The sequence below is a fragment of the Denticeps clupeoides genome, chromosome 6 (genome assembly GCF_900700375.1).
Source record: "Denticeps clupeoides chromosome 6, fDenClu1.1, whole genome shotgun sequence".
Taxonomy (NCBI): Eukaryota; Metazoa; Chordata; class Actinopteri; order Clupeiformes; family Denticipitidae; genus Denticeps; species Denticeps clupeoides.
In genome coordinates, this window is record NC_041712.1 from 6,077,152 (window position 1) to 6,094,890 (window position 17,739).

General features: G+C 41.8%; 1 protein-coding gene across 11 annotated transcripts in view; it reads right to left on the reverse strand.

Moving 5' to 3' along the window:
• ablim3 (actin binding LIM protein family, member 3) overlaps positions 1 to 17,739 on the reverse strand; it is a 70,860-nt gene that overhangs the window by 18,337 nt on the left and 34,784 nt on the right. For 7 of the 11 annotated variants that reach the window (XM_028984423.1, XM_028984426.1, XM_028984418.1 and 4 more), the window contains 10 exons: positions 14,972 to 15,087; positions 13,073 to 13,199; positions 12,054 to 12,147; positions 8,334 to 8,421; positions 7,017 to 7,075; positions 6,689 to 6,760; positions 5,553 to 5,708; positions 3,940 to 3,969; positions 3,047 to 3,173; positions 1,142 to 1,240 (listed from right to left, as the gene is read on the reverse strand). In XM_028984423.1, the coding sequence (XP_028840256.1) occupies positions 1,142 to 1,240; positions 3,047 to 3,173; positions 3,940 to 3,969; positions 5,553 to 5,708; positions 6,689 to 6,760; positions 7,017 to 7,075; positions 8,334 to 8,421; positions 12,054 to 12,147; positions 13,073 to 13,199; positions 14,972 to 15,087 (968 nt within the window). The remainder of the gene's footprint in view (positions 1 to 1,141; positions 1,241 to 3,046; positions 3,174 to 3,939; positions 3,970 to 5,552; positions 5,709 to 6,688; positions 6,761 to 7,016; positions 7,076 to 8,333; positions 8,422 to 12,053; positions 12,148 to 13,072; positions 13,200 to 14,971; positions 15,088 to 17,739) is intronic. The other 4 variants (XM_028984425.1, XM_028984424.1, XM_028984427.1 and 1 more) reach the window with 2 other exon arrangements.

The window sequence follows — 17,739 nt, forward strand, 5'->3', positions numbered from 1 at the left end:
ATATTATGTATAATAAACAATACAATTATATATTTGCTATATATTGTATATATATGACTATTATATTGTTTAATTGTGGCTATAACATTGTTTAGTTAGTTGTTCTGTGTGTGTGTGTGTGTGCACACATACATACAAGAGAGAGAGAACAAGAGAGAGCGAGAGAGAGAGAGAGAGAGAGAGAGAGAGAGAGAGAGACATAGGTTGGTAAAAAGAAAAAAAGAAGGAAGAGAGGTAGTGTTGTCAGGAAAGAAATGGAGCAGAAAGATTAACAAAAGTGAACAAGTGTCTCCAGCCATCCACCCTTGATGTGCCATGGGAGCCCCACACTCGGACACTTACCCCCCGAGCACAGACAGAGAGACAGTCAGACAGACGGAGCACAGTCAGGCAATCCACTCCATCTCCTGAGAACTGAGGAGCTCCCCGGAGAACACAAAACTTCCTACTCTGAATTTGAGCCGAGATTGAGTATTGACTCACAAAGCAAAGCGCTTTTCTTATGTTCTCTGAGGTGCGTAATCATCTCAAACACAGCATACACTGAGCTGCAAATGAGTGGGTGCACACATTCCCCATGGCGCACTTCAGTACATCCTGACACACTTGATGGAAACAAATGAACTGTCAATGGACTCTGTATATATATTGACTTTACGATACACGTCCGAATATTCAGCCAATCTGACTCCAGATTGAACACGAGGTTTAAATACTGGTCACACAAAATTTTTTGAATGAGAGGGTCATGAGATGTGACACCTGTTATTCCACATCAATTCACTCAGCCTCAACATCACCAGTCAAAGAGATCCTGAAACTTCTCTGGAAGATTCTTACACAGTGAACTCAAGTGTTGAGTAACGTTGACCATTGAGTTTTTTAACCTGCTTTCAAATGTTTATACCATAAATATGTTAGCGCAAATTGCGTTGGAACTGGTACTAATTTGGTTGTGGTGGAGTTAAGACCAGGTGAACCGAAACAGAATGACTCTTGTGGAATAGTGGAAATGATGCAGTGACATCACGCAGAGTTTGGCTGACATGGTCTCATCCAAAGGCTTTGCTGCAGTTGCCACAGGGCCTTGCGGAAGGGAGGAGGTGGAGTGGTGAGTGGCGGATGAAGAGAAAAGGCCTACCTGGCAGGTGAAAATGCTTTGGTGCTGGGCACGTGGTGGGTGTGTTCGACCTGGCGTCAAGCTGACTGTAATAGGGAGAGCTCCTGCCACTCTCAGTGCCTGCAGTCAGCCCAAGACCAATGAAAGAGCATGAGCGCAGGCTCGTCCGGCAACCCCCATCCCCAGCCCGAAGCTCAGGCCTTGCAGTGCACATCAGCCAGACAGACCAGTGAATGCTCAGCGCATCATGACAGCAGGGGTGCGTGATATTGGCAAAACATTTCGATATTTTCCTGGGATTTCAACAATATCGATAACTACAAATAACTACTCATAATGTTGCAATGAATCTTTCCTGTATTTTGCCTTCATTTTATAGTAAATAAGAGAATGTTAAAATGGAATTTAAATATAATGCCAACATTGTGATGTAACCATCATGATTATAAATTCATTCAGTCCTTGGTGCAGTGGGTTAAGCCCAGTTCTGTGCAGGTCACAGCATTTTACTTGTGGTTTAAACGTCACCAGCATGAGTCTGTCTATTTTTCATCGCTTTGACATTTAGCAACATTTAATTATTGAATGAGATCACACAACATGACAAAAAATCCATCTGATGGTGCTGGTGCTGTCTGCTGGCTCATATTTAGCAAGCTGCACAACTAGACTGTGCTGCGCGCTGACTATGCACAGCGACACCCTCGCCATCTAGTTTATTCTGTTATATGAGACAGTGAATGCAAGTATTTAAAAACTCGTGCTTTTTTAATAGATCTTTTCAGCTTGCACACGATATGTATACGATATATCGCACACCCCTACATGACAACATGCCATTCTTTACTTACTAATCATACACAAAACTAACAAAATCAGGCACAACGCAGGCATACTAAATGCATAAGTGTATGTGTTAGTGATTTAGCAAATTGACGCCATACTTAAATGACTCCACATACATAAAATCTCCCTTATTCAAGCTGTAGAAAGTCAATGAAAGCTGAGGAGTTGCATCCAATGCTCAGAGTAATCCTTGGTGAGACAGCGCAGGGTCTAAAAAGGGTTACTGCAACCCTGCTATTAGACGCTGTTCACCAGGGAGGGGGGTAGATGGCACGTGGAGTGAGGGAATGGAAAAGTGGCCGAACCTCTGCTGTGAATTCCTGCCAGTCCGACCAGCAATATATCACCAGTCATGATGTGGTTTAGCTGGTCTGGAGAAGACGGTTCTAATGTCGACACACAATTGCAGCATACACATTTTTTTGCCCCTTCATCAGATTTCATATTTTTCTGATGGGATTAAAAAGAATTCTGCAGAGGGTAGGCCAGTGAGTATGAGTGAGTGTTAGTGTGCAAACAAGTTTCACAATCAGATTTAGGAGTTTACCTAAAAGAGAATGTGAATATCATGATTATTATGACAGTATTTTTTTTGTGCATCGTCAAAATATATCCATATAACTGTAATCTCATTGCTTTACAAAAAGATATGAGGTCTGCAGCAACTGTCAAATTAACAATGAACAATTCATAATTAGTTATAAGCTATAAGTTAGGAGTTTAGGAGAATATGATGTGAATCAAGGTTTGATAACTTGTTACATGACATAAAACTGCCAACTGTGCACTAAACACAATGTTCTAAACAAAAAACAGAGCACACTCATATGTTTCCAATTTTAGAACAATTAAAAAAATGTTGCTTCTACTGGAGCTGGAACGCAACTGAAGAGCATGGCAGATGGTGGACACACTTCTAGACTGAGCAACTTTACCTACAAATATTAATTGCTACATTCCTTGTGAAATGTTAACAAAACATCAGATTTTGTATTTCTTCTACACAAGCAGTTCACTACACCTGCAACTAGTAGCAAGGTTACTAGGGCCAAATTTACACGACCCGCGCAAATGACTCACCAGAGCGGTAGTAGAGCTGAGGAGAGCGAGGCACGGTGGGGGACATGCCCTGTCTGTAGGTGGGCGAGTCGATGTAGCCGGGGCTGGAGGAGCGCCGGTGACGAATGTCCATGCTGTCGTAGATATCCTGCCAGAGGCCAGGACGGAGAGAATGTGTCTGAAACTGATTCTATGGTGCCAAGACGTCCCTTCGCAGGCACGTCATTACAGTTGAAACACAATTGTATAGCAAAACATTTGCATCTTCTGAATGTGCAATATTTCAATAAAATCTTGTTACTGTGATAGTGTGTTATTTCCATCACATTTCCTAACTTTATCACACATGTGACTATGTGATACATGATGTCATCAATTGTTTTAAATAAAATATGAAATATCATGTGCCTAAACAAACAGCAGTTATTTCTGAATGACAGTCTTTAAAACTATGCATTATTCATCATATTTGCCTGATGTGGTAAAGACATTGGCATTCCTAATAAATATATTATTATGTGTGTAAGTCATGGTAAGAAAGATACTGGCTTTAAAATGCATTGATATTACATTACATATTATGACTAAACGTATTCCATTGTACTCTGCTCTGAGACCTATAACAATGACAATAAACTTTACTCAAATATAATGTCATTTACTGTTAGTAGCCATAGATATTGCAGGTCTTAAAAGGCTAAATCAAACATAATGAGGCATCAGGCAAATCTAAAGCCTTCCAACTGTCAATAAACACAAATCAGACAAGCAAACATCTAATCTGTTTGAGCAATTTACGCTATTCGCAAAACAAACACTCCCTTCAACAGTCACGCTTTAATGACAAGATATATGTCTGTCAATCCGTCCCGTGCGGCCCATGTGACTCCCCAAAAGGGGCAGAAGAGAATTACCTGAGAATAAGGAGAGAGTGTTCCCAGAGACTGCCGGGAGATAAAGGAAGAACAACATTAACAGAGCAGAGTGAAAATCAATCCCCAGGTCCCTCATTCCATGCCTTGTTAATCTGTACTTATTTAGTGCATAGCAGTGGAGACCCGGCGTGGATGTGTGCAGTGCTTACAGTTTGCTGTTTGCACTATTTACAGCAGCTGCTTTATTTCATTCATGACAGTAACTTTTAATGATTCATGAGTGAACCATTAAAATGCTTACGGCTTTACTACACAATTTGCCCATTTACTGCCAAAATAAAAAGATTTGCAGAATCCATGTCTGCTCCTGGCCTACATGACACGTTGTGCATCGTTCTGCTGTGTCAGAGAGAGCCAAGCTGAATAATAAGATGGTGCAGCTCAGGGGCAGCACATGGATTCTGGACGTAAGCATGTGGGTGGGCAAAAAAATGTCAGGGGCTAAAGTGGCGACAGAGGAGATGAGGAAAACCGGAGGAAAACCACAAGCTAGGAGCTGGGATATGGTACAGGCAGGAGCTCTCTCTCTCTCACACAGACACACTTCCAAAAACAACATACTGGGGACTTCACTATGATTGGTCTGACAGTGCAATTTTCTTGACATTACAGTGGCTTGCAAACGTTTTTGTTATTGTGATTTATGAGCAGATTAATGGTCATATTCTTGAGTTGCAACATAAAAATGGAGGGCCTTCACTGGACTAAAATTTTAACCTGGGTAACTCAACTTTTACTCAAGTAAATTGTTTGTGTACTTCATCCACCACTGTATGTGTGTGTGTGTGTGTGCCTGTGTGTGTTTTTTTTTCCTTTTAGGCTGAGAGGGTGGAGAAGACACCTGATGTCTGGCCCAGGCCACCTCTTCAACCAATTTAGCTTTACGTATTTTCTGTAGATATTCAGTCCTGGCCTTGAGCCCTTCTTGGTGTACTCTCCTGTTATATTCTTCTGCTTGTGTCTGTAAATGTACTGTCTTATCGTACATTATTTTTGCATTTGAGCAAACTGATGTGTGCACTTAGATGTCTTTAAAGATTACAATTTTAAAACTGGGAAGTAGGATCTTACATCAAATCGGCTTACTGTACTATGACATCTTCACAATCATTGTTTGGAAAGGATAGGTGATGCTACAAATACAAATGCCTAAAATCAACAGTCCTGGTGGGCTCTCTCTAGTGGCCTGAAAAATAATATATTTGATTCTTACAAAGCAGGACATGGGTAAAACAACACAGCAGTGTTACCTAAACTTGCATACCACTATTTGCATAATAATAATAATATATTTAGATAATTTGACAGTAAGCAAATGATAAAATAGTAGGTTTAATAATGGAATTCATTTGACTATATGCTAATTGTGTGACATACATGTCAATTACTTTGAATATAAACTCAAATGATTTAAGGAAAAATAAAAAAGGATGACATTCCTGAATTAATTATTATGTAATGTTTTTTTTAAATAATAGAGAAAAGAAAACAAAAATTTAGTCCCCCTAAAACATTCAACTCATGCACACGTGAACACACACACACACAGTGCACATGCACAGGGTTAAAGGTTAACTCTAGCGTCTCAGTACCTCCCCATAGCTGTAGCGCTCTAGCCTGTCATCAGAGGAGTATCTGTGATAGGACTCATAAGGAATCAGATCGGGCCGCTGCACATCATAAATAGCTTTAATCTTAGGCAGAGCGGCCAGATCTTTGTAATTTAGGATCTCGCTTTCCACTTTGGCCTGGAGAGAAGACACAGAACAAGACAAAAGAGCAGGGAGAGGAGCGGCGGTGAGAGATGGAGAACAAGCTCCAGACGGAGCTGAGATCACCACACAACACAGACTTCAAACTGGTGTCCTGAACAGGACAGACAATACACAATGAAGCACAGTCCTAGAAACACGCAAAGACTAAAACAGACACACAGTCAAACTAAATGATGCACAGTGAATATCGATATCTGAAATGATGTGGATACAGGCCTTCATATTTACTGAAAACATTGAAAAAAAGATGTGTGTGTGTGTGTGTGTGTGTGTGTGTGTGTGTGTGTGTATATATATATATATAAAATAGTAACTAATAGTAACTGTAATAGTAACTGATTACTCCATCAATTACTCTGGTTATCATACACACAAATGGATGAACTGGAAGGACATATACAAAAACACATACACCGATACACACATATTGAAACGTAGAGATTCTTTGGTGTGTGGCGGCCGCTCAGCCTCATTGTGAGTCATATGAGGTTATGGAAACAACAATTAACCATGAGACAGTCAGGAACAATACCACCCCCTCCACATTCACGACAGGTACACCGTGCATAAGTACACATGACAGGAAGGTGGGGCAGAGTGGGATGCAGATATACAGTACCAACCACATCACACAGAGCCATGACAGAGCAACCACTGAACAAAACAAGCCGCTTTAACCGCCTGCCTGAACCCTTTAATGATGTTTGGTTAAGACTTGCCTAATGCAGGGGCAATAAGGGTCTCACAAAGGACCAAACCTGTCTGGGTAAATGTCTCTTCAAATCTCTACAGGTGTCTAAACAAAATCTAAAGAGAAAAATAGTAAAAAAAAAAAAAAAAAACACCAAAAACACAAAGTCACATATGAAGAACAGTAATTATGAGAATGAATGTTTTCCTGCCAGGTCTGATAGAAAGAATATAGACAGACAGACTGAAGTCGAGATACTTACACAGATGACCCGACTTGGGGAACCAATGCTGGAGCCAGGAGGGGAGATGGAAGCCTCTGAGGTGCGTCTGAACTGGGGTAGAAAACATAAACAAACACACAAAAGGTAGACATTAAGATTGCTGAACCTGCATGTACAGCAGCAAGCATCAAAAGAGAAGATTTTGAGAGTGGCTGCTGTCTTGAACTAAAAGCTTAATAAAGTGTGTAAACCTGCCGTAACTCCTCAATTTATTTACTGCTATGAGAATGTAATTTTACCCCCGAGCCATGGATGTGAGTATAAATCTGACACATTGTGATAGATCTAGAGGTACTAGAGCACTTACTCTAAGTTTCTTCTCCATCCGGGCTGCCTGCTTGCACATGGGATGCCATACCTCTGAACCTGTGGAATCCAGATGAAGACAGTCATTCAACATTCCAGCCTGCTGTGGATTTGAGGTACTTTTGCGAAGACACAACTTTAATATGTACTGCTACATATTAAAGGCTTCATTGCTGTTCATCTATTGGGCAACACCTGATCAAATGAAAGATCTGGAGCATCAACGCCTCCAGAGAGCCTAAGAGAATTAGACATCACAGAGAGGATCTGGGGATTATAAATCTCACACACACCAGACGGTACACAGTACATTAACTGTGCCTCAAAACACAACATGAAGAACGCTGCTGTAGTGCTAAAGGCAACTGTGTGTGGTGGATCGGTTTGGTATGCACATGTAAAACTCACTGGCGCTTATGAGTTACAAGAAAAAGACTCCAAACACAAACACACACAGCCACTGCATCACTGGATTGCCGTGTGTCACACCACACTAGCTGTGTAGTGTATGGCATTTGGACTCCATTCAAATCAATTTTGTTTTCGTGACTGCTGTATAATGTATGGCTAATATTAATCGTATCACCGGGAGCTGCTTCAGCATATTTTTACAATCAATATTCTCCAGGGATATAAACAGGGCCCTCCATATTTCTCCAAAATTGCTTGGTAATGTGTCAGTAAATTTGGGATTTGCTGAGAACCATTCAGACGTCAAACGTGACTGTTTAAACACTGCGCTGGGATCAACTGTGATTCATGCTGGGATCACTTCTGTTTCTGTGCAGAAATGATCAATCGTTCATTCAGTTTCCTGTGCTCCTCCTGAGCCTGACAAAGTAGGACTAGAAGTCTGCAGCAAGCACAGCTTTTACATCTACACGTCCAACACTGTCAGCGATGAACTCTGGGTAATGGAGGCACAGCCTCTCAGAGGGGTTCGCATTCAACCGCACCCCTTTAAATTATGTACAATATCACTTTGATCAGCAGTGACAAGAGGGGAACTGTTTATCCTAGACCAAAGTTTCAAAGAGACGGCCCTTTAAAGTTCTGCCGTAATTACTGCAGCATTGCAGAGACGCATGCTCGTCTCCTCGGCACATCTGTGCAAAGCCAGGATGTGAACTCAGGACTCAAGGAGCTCCTTCAACTCCTACGCATTAGGGAGCAGCACTACATAAATAATGGATGATAAACGGGAGCGATTCATTCACACGGGTCCGCAGATGGACAGGAAATGGTTGCCCAAAGTCTCTAGGGAAGAGATGCAAGAGGAAGACGGCCTGTCAGATTTATTGGATTAAGCCCCACCCACCTGTAAGGTACATCTCCTCCCCCTCAGCAAACATCATGTGACATCGAGCACAGCGGGCGCAGGTGGGGTGGTAGTGCTTCCCACCTGCCTAAGGAAGAGAGAAAAGGGGAAAACATTTAAATAGAGCGGAACAAGCGAAGAAAACATGAGGGCCACATGAGAGGCCCTGGAAAAATATGATTCCCAAGGAACAGCGTTTTTGTCTGTGGTAATTGGCCATTGGTTCCGACTCCGCTCTTTCAGAGCAATTACACCATGAGCCTGTAATTTTGTCAGTTCAATCGATTCCCCACGAACACCAGCTGCGCTTGCAAAGACTTTCTGCCCCAAAGAGAGAAGTGCGGGTGGGAAATTAAAATATTGGTGAAGCTACCTACAAATTTCAAATGCGTGACTTGCTACCCGCTGTAGGCTCAACTACAAAGTCAAACAAAGTCATGACCTACCAATGGCCAGACACACAGGACTTGTTCAGTGTTACGTCCCTGGACGTACGCTCCCACGTGTTCTGTGTGGCTGGCTGTGCTTTTGTGTGCTGTCTCTTTACTTCGTGGGAGCCTACCAGCTCCACCTACCATCTGCCTATTGGTCACCTCCACCTATATAAAGAGACTCCGGATGGTGTTCGGGGGTCCCCAGGGTCTTCTAGGCTCTTAATCTTTTGGGAGGTCCCCAGGGTCCACGGAGATCTGCAAGGAGATCTGCAAAGAGCTCCATTGGGGATCTCATTTGTGTGTCTTGTTGCTTTGTGTGACAGACCCCTTTGTTGTTAGCCTGTTAGCTTTATGTGCCCTTTTCGTTAAGTTTTGTGGGTGTTTGAGTTATCCCCGCTGGAAAATACCTTCCTTTAGACAGTACTGATTCTAGCCTCTACGACATCCAGATCCGACCAAATAACCAAAGCACTCATTACAAGTGAAAGTGAAGTGATTGTCATTGTGAAACACAGCACACAACAAAAAGCACAGATCTGGCCAAGGTTACAAAAAAAATTCTGCTGCACTGACGGTTCCTAAGAGCACAGGGTGTGTGAAATCATCCTCCATAATTGTTAAATGGAAGACTTTTGGGATGACGAGAACCCTTCCTAGTGCTGGCCGACTTGCTATCGGGGGAGAAGAGCCTTGGTAAGAGGGATAAAGAGGTACCCAAAGATCACCGTGGTTGAGGTCCAGAGAAGAAGTTGGGAGATGGCAGAAAGTTGTAAAAAGTCAACTATTACTGCAGCCCTCCACCAGTCAGAGTTTTATGGCAGTGTTGTCCGACAGAAGTCTCTCCTCAGTCAAAGTTTGCTAAACACCACCTGAAGGACTCCAATATGGTGGGAAATAAGATTGGGGTGTTGCAGCTGCAAGGACAGGACGACTGGTTGCAATCGAGGGAAAGGTGAATGCGGCCAAGTACAGGGATATCCTTGACTAAAACCTTCTCCAGAGTGCTTTGGACCTCAGACTGGGCAGAAGGAATACCTTCCAAAAAACAATGACCCTAAGCACACAGCTAAAATAATGAAGAGGCTTCACAAAATCTCTGTGACTGGTCTTGAATGGCCCAGCCAGAGCCCTAATTTAAACCCAATTGAGCATCTCTAGAGAGACCTAAAAATGGCTGTCCAACTACTGTTACCATCCAACCTGCCAGAACTGAAGAGGATCTGCAAGAAGGAATGGCAGAGGATCCCCAAATCCAGGTGTGGAAACCTTGTTGCAGCTTTCCCAAAAAGAATCATGCTTCAACTAAATACTGAGCAAAAGGGTCCGAATACTTAGGACCATGTGATATTTCAGTTTTTCTTTGTTAATAAATCTGCAAAAATGTCAACAATTCTGTGTATTTCTGTCAATAAGGGGTGCTGTGTGTACATTAATGGGGAAAAATTTACTTAAATGATTTTAGCAAATGGCTGCAATATAACAAAGAGTGAAAATTTAAGGTGGTCTGAATACTTTCTGTACCCACAGTATATACACAGACTAATGTGACATGAAGGAACCATCCACTTACCTTCATTTATTTCAAAATGTTTTGTGTAAGATACCAAGTATGTTAAAGGCCTGGAGACAAATACACTCACGCCACTTGTAAAAATGTACCTTTTTATTTAGTTACTTAGATTATTTGGCTAATATACCAACTGTCATTGGACAACATCTTTAAATCCAAATCAAGCACTTGTTCTTGTTTCTCTGTGCTACCGTCTTTGCCAAACCCAAACCCTTCTGAGGACTGGTTTTGGATTATTGCTCACAGTAACGATCTTGACTGTCACTCTGGTTATTGGATTTGCTATGGACCATTCTGTGTTCTTTGTTTCTGGATTTGGACCGCCGTGTCTGGCATCTTTGTACTGGATCATTCATCTCTGTGCTGCCTGAGAGTCATGACCTGCTCTGCAATGATCTTCCATCTGAGACTGTGCCTCAGACAGACCCCTAGCTCCACCTCAAGCCAACAAGACTCATTGCTTATCAGATTGAGATTGAACCTGAAGCTATTAAATATCAGAATATCAAGTATGCAGAATCATAACAATCAGAACAATCTTCCTTATGAATACAAACCCCACTTACTACCATTGTGTCCCTGAGCAAGACACTTAACCCTGAGTGTCTCCAGGGAGACTTTCCCTGTAACTATTGGTTATAAGTCACTCTGGATAAGGGCATCTGATAAATGGCATAAATGTAAGGCCTGTATGAGGTGGTGCCTCGATAGACCAGACTCGTTATTAAAGCACATCCCACAGATGCCCCCTTTTTCTGTTTCCAACACATCAGCTGCCTAACATATTTCATCCACTGCTAACTAGATCATGTCAATGTTATTGGTGATAGTGTTAAGGCTGATCAGTGTATATGCACCTGTGCATACAAAAAACCCCACAGTCAAGCAGGGAATTACATTATACAGGCTTCACTCCTTTCACAGACAAATGCACATCTTTGCTACTCCCCAGGCAAGCTGAACTACTGTACTGTCTGGTGCCAGAGCGGTCAGTGGGCATCTCATGTTTAGCAATGATGACAGCACATTAAGAACGAGCACTATTTTTAGAGCCCTGAAGCCACACTTTGAGAATATACTCATTGCTCAATTGATTTTTTTTTACCTGATCATTAATGGCATGGACAGAAAACATGCATGGTGATTGAACTGCCCCCAGGAAGAGTGTGTAACCTTTGTGGTGTTTAATATGCAGTGTAATGGGTTTTTAGACATTTTTTGCTGTTGGACAGAAGATAATGCTGTGCTCACACAAAATGTAATATCATCTCATCAGAAAAGGAAAAAAAGAATGAGCATAATGTTTGCAATAAAAGTGCATTGAATCAGAACAAACAAAAATACAATAAAATTTAGACAACAGCGCAACAACGTGCCTCTGGGTAGGCAGTAAGAATGTAGAGAGGCCATCTAAAAATACATTTTACATAAGCTGCCCACATGAAAATCGAAACAAAAAGCTCAACATTAAAAGATCTCCATTGTCCAAAAAGTTGGCAAAAAATCCTCACATGCCAAAGAGACAGAAGCGCATTAAAAAACTTCTACAGAAGAAAAATCAAAATACTGAAAAAAGACACTCATCAGGAAACAACTACCTGGCAGGGCTGCAGTCCAGACTTATGCTGAAAACAAATCCGTGGCTTGAGGAGGACCCTGTTAATTGATTGTAAGGTGATTAACGCAATGCTCACCCCAGCAGGACCAGACACTCACCTCTAGCACTCTTCCACTGATGTACCTCTGACAGGTCTCGCACCTGATGCCAAACTGGGTGTGGTAGTCTGACTCGCAGTATGGAACCCCATCCCTGACAAGGAAATAAATAAAGTTTGATTTGGTTATATCGAGTGCAGTCTAACTCATTCACATTTACATTTACAACATTTAGCAGACGCCCTTACCCAGAGCGACTTACAACCAGTAGTTACAGGGACAGTCTCCCTGGAGACACTCAGGATTAAGGGTCTTTCTCAGAGACACAATGGTAATAAGTGGGGTTTGAACCTGTGACTTTGTGGTCTTCTGGTTCATAGGTGAGTGTGTAACCCACCAGGCGACTATCACACTATATTTCATGTCTCTTTAAGTCTGATCATGAATATATTGCTACACAATATTTCTAAACCTTGTGTGATATGTGTTTTGTGTGTGTGTGTAGTTTGGACACACCTTCTCATTCAATGTGTTTTCTTCATTTTATAACCATTTACATTGGTAGATTCTCACTGAAGGCATCAAAACTATGAATGAACAAAAAGTGGAACTCCTTCAAGACAAAAAAGGGGAACTCCTTCAAGACTGCTGGAAACCCATTTCAGGTGACGACCTCTTGAAGCTCATCGAGAGAATGCCAAGAGTGTGCAAAGCAGTAATCAGAGCAAAGAAACTAGAATATAAAACATGTTTTCAGTTATTTCACCTTTTTTGTTAAGTACATAACTCCACATGTTCATTTATAGTTTTGATGCCTTCAGTGAGAATCTACTAACGTAAATATTCATGAAAATAAAGAAAACACATTGAATGAGAAGGTGTGTCCAAACCTTTGGCCCTGTACTGTGTGTGTGTGTGAGTGTGTGAGTGTACATATGTCATGAAGTACAGTTTGAACCATAAAACAACATAAGCTCTGCTATGAAGTGTGAAGGCACCACAAGGTAAAGTGCCAAATAAAGACTTTATAAAATATGCATGGATGATTGAGAAAATCAAATAGCTAGGCCGGAACCTACTTGCTTATATACTCCCCGGTCAGCACTATCCCACAGGTTTGACACTTGAAGCAGCTGACATGCCACTGTTTCTCCAGAGCCAGCAGAGACTGGCCCTGCTTAATATCTTCCTTACATCCAGCACATTCTGCAGGGTGATGGGAAACAAGAATAACACGTTAAAAAATACGTCTATTAAAGCCTTCAACAAATGTTAACACAAATGTCACTCCAACAACGATTCAGACAAATTAAGAGCAATAATCAAGAAGCAAACTCTAACCCAAGCTATTGCGAGAAAAAAATAAATACCTGGCAAAAACAGGTTTGTGTTTGGGGGTTCGAGATGAATGACCCGCTGACATGTAATTGCGTCTGACAGAGGTGAAGTGGGCCAGTGCTGGGATTTATGGATGCAGTGTGAATCATGGCTCTGTGTGGTGTCGGCTGTGGAAAAGGTCACACTCCTATTTGTTCACGTTTAGGAGACTGTCTACACTGGAGTGGCAGGGCAGTCAGAAGCTCCAATCCTGGTTCCAGGCACCCTACTTAACCTGTAACTATGGCAAGTAAATGTGGCCTATGGAGATGATGTATCATTTAAGGTCTAACTGGTGTACTGTGGACTTCTGTGAATTGAGGACAAAGTTAAGGAAATGGATCAAAATATCAACAGTGAATCAACATGTTGTTGTAGCTGTGGTAGCCAGGAACAACCGTGAACAACCGTGAACAACCACTCTCAAAAACCAGGGGGTCACCCAAAGGATCATTCCTCTGGCCCAAAAGACATTTACATTTACATTTACATTTACAGCATTTATCAGACGCCCTTATCCAGAGCGACTTACAATCAGTAGTTACAGGGACAGTCTCCCTGGAGCAACTTAGGGTTAAGTGTCTTGCTCAGGGACACAATGGTAGTAAGTGGGATTCGAACCCGGGTCTTCTGGTTCATAGGCGAGTGTCTTACCCACTAGGCTACTACCACCCCAAAAGACCCAAACCATAACTGCTCACACAAACAACAACAGACCAACACGTAAAAATAAATGGCAAATTAACAAGAAAAGAACAAACCACATTTCCCCCCTGTGTGTTACATATTGAAAATAAATTGAATAGCAGAATTTTTCTTACACAAACTAATCTATTCAAGCTTTTTGGTATGTTCTGGTGTTTTTTTTACATTTAGCCGATTCTCAGTGCTCTGTAGACATTATCTGACCAACATAGATCTATCTGATCTATTGCTAGACTTAAGTTACCTACTATTAATTCCTATTAAAGTGCAAAAAATTGCACCTTATAGTAAAAAAAACTACAGTCTTTTAGCACTCTCAGCTTGACTCTATATGCCTGGGCATCTGGTTTTGTGAAGCAGCATCTGGATTCACAGGTTAATCAAAAAGCCACGGTGAAGTTTAACAGCAGCAATTCCACCACTGGGCCCGTAAACAACCAAGCTTACAGCTAGAGGGGAAGCAGCAGCCTCTAATTAAACAGTGGCTGCCGGAAGATCAGATCGGTGTAAACGGCTCCAGCCCTGCTCCTGCCGGGCTCGTTTTCTCAACCACCATCTCCTTAGATATGGGCTGAGCTGATGAACAAGCCAACAGGGACCTGTTTAGCAAGCAGCCTCACAGATATTTTCTGTTTCGAAGCTCACAGTCAGGACAGCAGACCGCCTCTTATCACCATCTGGAGAGAGCACAAAGTGGCCGAGTGTTCTCCCTCAGGACAGGCATAAATTCAGTCTGGACTGGGCAGTTTAACTGCATGTAATCTCATTTTTTATCTGGGAACATATTAGAAGCATGGGAATCATACACGTACATAAGAAATGGAAGGATATGTTGCATTGTTTTATTCAAACACATTATTTAGGGAAAAAAATGATCGAACACTAGTAACACTTACGGCTGGGGCCGTGGATCTTCACCGGCTCGTTGGTGCTGACGAGGGTGTGAGAGCACTGCTGACAGACACACTTCTTCCCGCAGAAGGTCACCCTGTCTCCGATTGGGAACGGCTTCCTGTGGAAGAAAAACAATGAAAACACTCTCAGGCACACATAATGTGATCGCAGATGCAAAAACGAAAACGATGCCATGCACTCAGACCCGCACCATTGGTTCTCACAGTTGTATTTTATGTAGAGCAATAGAATATAAGATGTGTAAGTGCGCGTCCTATTAATATGCAAATATATGACATTTCTATGGAGATGGTGTTAGTAGCCTAGTGGGTAAGACTCAAAATCACAGGTTCAAACCCCACTTACTACCATTGTGTCCCTGAGAAAGACACTTAACACTGAGTGTCTCCAAGGGGACTGTCCATGTAACTACTAATTTTAGGTCACTCTAGATAAGGACGTCGGATAAATCCCTTAAATGTAAATGGACTTTATTGTTGCCCATGTAGTTCAGCTGGCTTGCTAGTGGTTTACCAACTGGGGGCTGAAGAAGCATCTTATCATAACCTCTACATAACCTGACTTTAGACCATGACGCTACAGTACAGTAAAAAGCAATTAGCACAGCGCTATTAGCCAAGATTTTCAGCACTCGTACCTCCATGGGTGTCACAAATTACAACAATTCACATGACTGCTGCATTATTCATTCACGCTGAACAGTGAAGTGTAGAATATTGCATAAATGCTATCGTTTTATATAATGACATTAAGCTGTAAATGTGACTAAATCTGACTCACTGCTAATAATAATTTCTTTATAGCCGTGACTAATGCAGTATGAGCTCAGAGACTAATTACCCTCTGAAGCCAATGAGAAGATTAAAAAGATTGTTTATTTATTTATTTATTGTTGTGTTCATTTGGGTTTGATTGTGGAGAACTGCATCCAAAAGTGATTTGAGCTCTAAGGCTTAATTTGGGCAGGAAAGTGCAATCAGATTGTGCTTAGAGCACAAGAACACACAAGAGACTGAGAACAGGGGACAGCATCAAAGGCTATAGCTCTATTCTTATCACATTAATAATAATTACTGATGGCACACACATGCGTGCACGCATACACACTTCCCAGTAAAAGGATGGAGCCCCCCCACATATTCATTAAACCAAACATCTAAGGGCTGAATTTGCACTTCTTTCAATCCAAACCCGAATATGGCTAAAAGCTCAAGCTTCTTAATTAATGGCTGCATGAGTCCAACAGAACCTGCTTTTATAAAAAAACAGAGAATGGAAAGAATAGTCCACTAACTCTAAGAACAATCTTCTCCTTTATGTGTAAAAACATCTAATAAATATTAGAAAGTACGATGGAAAAAACTGTATCATACCTGTTCTTACATTAGATACGTTAGCTATGCGTTTATCCTGCATGTGTATTTTCCCTGGATGCCAGGAATTACAGGACCACGCACTGTCCTTATTCAAATGTCCCAGAGGACCACATGGTGAAAAGGTGGATGAATTTAGTCCGGAGTCACACTGACAGGGAACTAAGGATCACCACCTACACCCAGCACTGCGATGACCAGGGTGGTGGTGGCCTAGCGGCTAAAAAAGCAGATGTGTAATCTGAAGGTTGCCGGTTCGAATACCGAAGGAAATTGCCACTGGCTGCCCACTGCTTGACAATGACAATCACTTCACTTTCATCAGTTGCTACATTTCACTGAATCTTAAATTCGGGAATAACCCACTGATACTGGTGAGTTCAAACATGTCTGGCTGTATCAGTTGCATCTGTTTATCAGGATGTAGTGCAATTGCCATTTGAGTTGGAGTGTGGTTGCAGAAATGCTTACATTTAGGGCTGTGCGATATGCCATAAATGTCCACTGAAAGTGGACTGTCTGTCACCTCCATAAGTCCAGTGAAATACAAGGTATTTGTATGATGCGAGTGCAGGGGCAGTCCTAGCCGGTTTGGTGGCCTGGGCGAAGCTGCCATCCCCCCAAACACATAACATAACATATTAAGAATTCTATATGAACACATTTTAATGTAAAATCTGCTGTCAAAACAATGCTGAATTTAACCAGGTAAACATATACAGGCCTTTACCTTTTCTTGTACATCTTACATTGGTGTTAATTTTGCACTCCAGTATCAGCACCCATTGTCCACTCTGAGAATCGCCCCAATGTTAAGTAATAGACAGTTTAGTGCGCAATTCGGTTTGTTTGTTTGTTTTTCTGCAATTTTGCACAACCCAGAATATATTCATTGTGACATAATGAACTTGGATTGACAATATCATGAATGAAATGAGCTTTATTTGGAAGCACCACGCCTCCCTCCACTTTCGATAGGTGTGAGACATCAGCCCAGCAGCAGCAGCAGTAAACGTGCACACCGAGGACCTCGCTCTTATGTTCCACATATGTGATAGAATTTAGATGACACAAAGATGCTCCTTATTCGAATAGTCTGTTCCACCTTAAATACTGCTCAGCAGGCGGCAATACTATTTTTTACATGGAAATATTCATCATAATTCATCATTTTACATGGTCCACATTTATCATAAATCTATGTGCACAAAGTTACCAGGTCAATTTTACAATGAAAAATATTTTGGGCCAGACTAAACTGTCTAGAGCCATTAGAGCAGCAAAGCATAATGATACATGTGCCGGTGATACGCGGCACATGTCCCAGGGGATCCAGGCCGTCACCAACAACGTGACTGCGAGGAAATCTCAGTGAT